This window comes from Phyllostomus hastatus, unplaced genomic scaffold (assembly GCF_019186645.2).
Source record: "Phyllostomus hastatus isolate PE091 unplaced genomic scaffold, TTU_PhHast_1.1 phas_contig_34, whole genome shotgun sequence".
In the NCBI taxonomy this organism is placed as follows: Eukaryota; Metazoa; Chordata; class Mammalia; order Chiroptera; family Phyllostomidae; genus Phyllostomus; species Phyllostomus hastatus.
Genome location: NW_025333857.1, coordinates 10,500,497 through 10,503,192, shown reverse-complemented (window position 1 = coordinate 10,503,192; position 2,696 = coordinate 10,500,497). Strand labels below are relative to the sequence as shown.

At 41.7% G+C, this 2,696-nt stretch overlaps 1 protein-coding gene across 1 annotated transcript; it reads right to left on the bottom strand.

The window, feature by feature from the left end:
* Positions 1 to 229: 229 nt before the first annotated feature.
* On the bottom strand, positions 230 to 799 carry LOC123820099 (interferon omega-2-like). Its single transcript, XM_045840813.1, has one exon. It carries the CDS (start codon positions 797 to 799, stop codon positions 230 to 232), a length of 570 nt encoding a protein of 189 aa, XP_045696769.1.
* Positions 800 to 2,696: the final 1,897 nt, after the last annotated feature.

Sequence of the window (2,696 nt, the reverse complement as noted above, 5' to 3'; positions counted from 1 at the left end):
CAATAAATGAATAACATAAGGGCAGTCATCCCTTAGGGACTGATGGCCCAGGAGCTGAATTATGTAACAATTTCTTGCAGACAACTCTGACAAAAGATGTGCTCAATTAACATCAATAAATTCTTTGACTGAAGCAGAAAGAAGAGCCTTTCCCCATGACCTGAGTCCTATGTGCAGGGGAGATCAGGCACATTCATCCATGACACCTGGATGAAGGTGACCACAGGTCTCAGTCCATGTTACTTAACCTTTCTTGCAAGGTTATTACTGAAGACAAGGATCTCATGATTTCCACTCGGACAACCTCCCAGGCACAGTCACTGTACTGCTTCTCTTTCAAGTAGAGAAAAATGCCCCAGAAGTACCTCCTCACAGCCAGTGTAGGTCCCTGGGATGCCAGGGCAGTTCCTCCCTCTCCCATCTCCTGCAGCAAACAGGGCTCCAGGTCTTCCAGTTGCTGATAGAGTCCCATGCGCAGCTGGTTCAGGAGGGTGGTGTTCCAGGCAGCAGAGGCGTGCTCTGTGAGCAAGAGGTCGGAGATGTCCTGGAGCATCCCGTGGAGGACAGAGATGGCCTGGGCCTCCTGGACCTGGCTGCTGTTTACCATTGCCCGAGGGAACCTGAAGTCTTTTGTGTCCTTCAGACAGGACAAAGTGGAGATTCTCTGCATTTGCCTCAAAAGCATCAAGTTGTCCCTGCTGAGCAGGATGTGGTTCTGAGGTAGGACACAGTCCAGAGCTCCACTGAGGCCACAGCTGAACACCACCAGGACGGTGAGCAGAGACAGTGGGAGGGCCATGGGCACAGGAGTTGTCTGTTGTCCTGGCTGAGCTGGGCGTCTGGTGAACAACCTTGGACCCTAATTAGCCTATGACCTTCTCTCTAAGCACAACCATTAAATAGGGAGACACCGTAATTTTCATTTTCTAAACATTTCTTTACACTTTTACTTCCTTTTTTGTTTTCATTCATGAGCTCTCCAAGTGGTTTAAGAAGATGTCATCAATCTACACTGTTAATTTTGCCATTTGAATTTTGTCACGGAAGTAGACATGTGTCAGTTCAAAGGGATACTTAACAGTCAAGTGAGAAGCATCATTGTCCCAAAGTCAGAAGTGCATTTAGGTGTTAAATACTCACACCCATGCACATACTCATGACCAATTTTTACTCTTCTTTGTATTAAAAGCAAAATTTGGTCTTCAATCTGGACAACATTTTTGCCATCTTTACCTAGGCTACCAGGCTCCCTCAGCCTTGTGGCTTTGTGTATTTTGTTAGGTACTTACCAGACCATGTATGGTAAATAAGCTCTTCAGTAAAGTCAAATACCAAATTGAGAGGGCTTTTTCTTTCATATCTAACACACCCTATATTGTCTTCATATGCGTGAAAATTTATGATAATTTTAAACATGTATAAAAATACATTGTTAAGAAACAGATCTTGAGATCATGTTACCAAGTATAAAATAAACATTGTTTTTAAACATTTATGAGTCTTGTTTCACCAGTGAGTCATTGGTTTCCATATCTGCCCATGTTATAGCTATTTCATACCAAGTTTTACATTAAAGTGGATTTAGGTTAACTAAGAATCCAGACAAAAATGGCCTACTGCTTTCAGAATATTTTTCCATGAGTAGATTAAATTTTAAAAAATATCACCTGTCTGGTCTATTTCAAGATGATAGGCAATATAAATAATTAGGCCCTGAAATCAGCTAAGCTCTTTGGCTTCACTAACAAGTTGATAGGAGGCCCTGGTCCTCTTGTCCATTTGGTGACAGTATTGTCCCCATAAGCCAACATTGCAGGTTTGCCCCCTGCTCAAGGCACATACAAGAAGCAGCCAATGAATGCATAAGTAAGTGGAACAACAAATTGATGTTTCTCTTTCTATCTCTCTCTGGCCACCTCTCTCTCTCTCCAAAAACCCTCCAAATAATCTCCATAACTATGATTCTCTTCCTGCTTTGGTTGTGTGCTTAACTTATTTTTTCAGATTCAGTTGTTGATATTTGTGAATTTGTTGCTATTTTAATGCTGATAGTTTTGACTGTTTTTTTCTTGTGCAGTCCCTTTAACATTTCCTATAATAAAGGCTTGGTGATGATGAACTCCTTGAGCTTCACCTTGTGTAAGAAGCACTTGTATCTGCCCTTCCATTCTAAACCAGATAGGTTTACTGGATAGAGTAATCTAGGTTCTAGGTCCTTGCTTTTCATCACTCTGAATACTTCTTGTCAGTCCCTCCTAGCCTGCAAAGTTTCCTTTGAGAAATTAGCCTAGAGCCTTATGGGAACTCGTTTGTGGGTAACTCTCTGCTTTTCTCTTGCTACTTTTAAGATTCCCTCTTTGTCTTTTACATTTGGCATTTTAATTATGATGTGTCTTCACATGGGTCTCTTTGAATCCATCTTGCTTGGGACTGTTTGTATTCCTGGACTTGTATGTCTATTTGCTTCACCAACTTGGAACATTTTCTTTGATTATTTTTTTTTCCAATATGTCAGTTTGATGTAATTTTTTAAAGATTTTATTTATTTATTTTTTAGAAAGGGAAGGGAGGGAGGAAGGGCGAGAGAGAAAGAGAGAGAGAGAGAGAGAGAGAGAGAGAGAAACATCAATGTGTGGTTACTGAGGCCCATGGCCTGCAACCTAGGCATGTGCCCTGACTGGGAATCGAACCTGGGA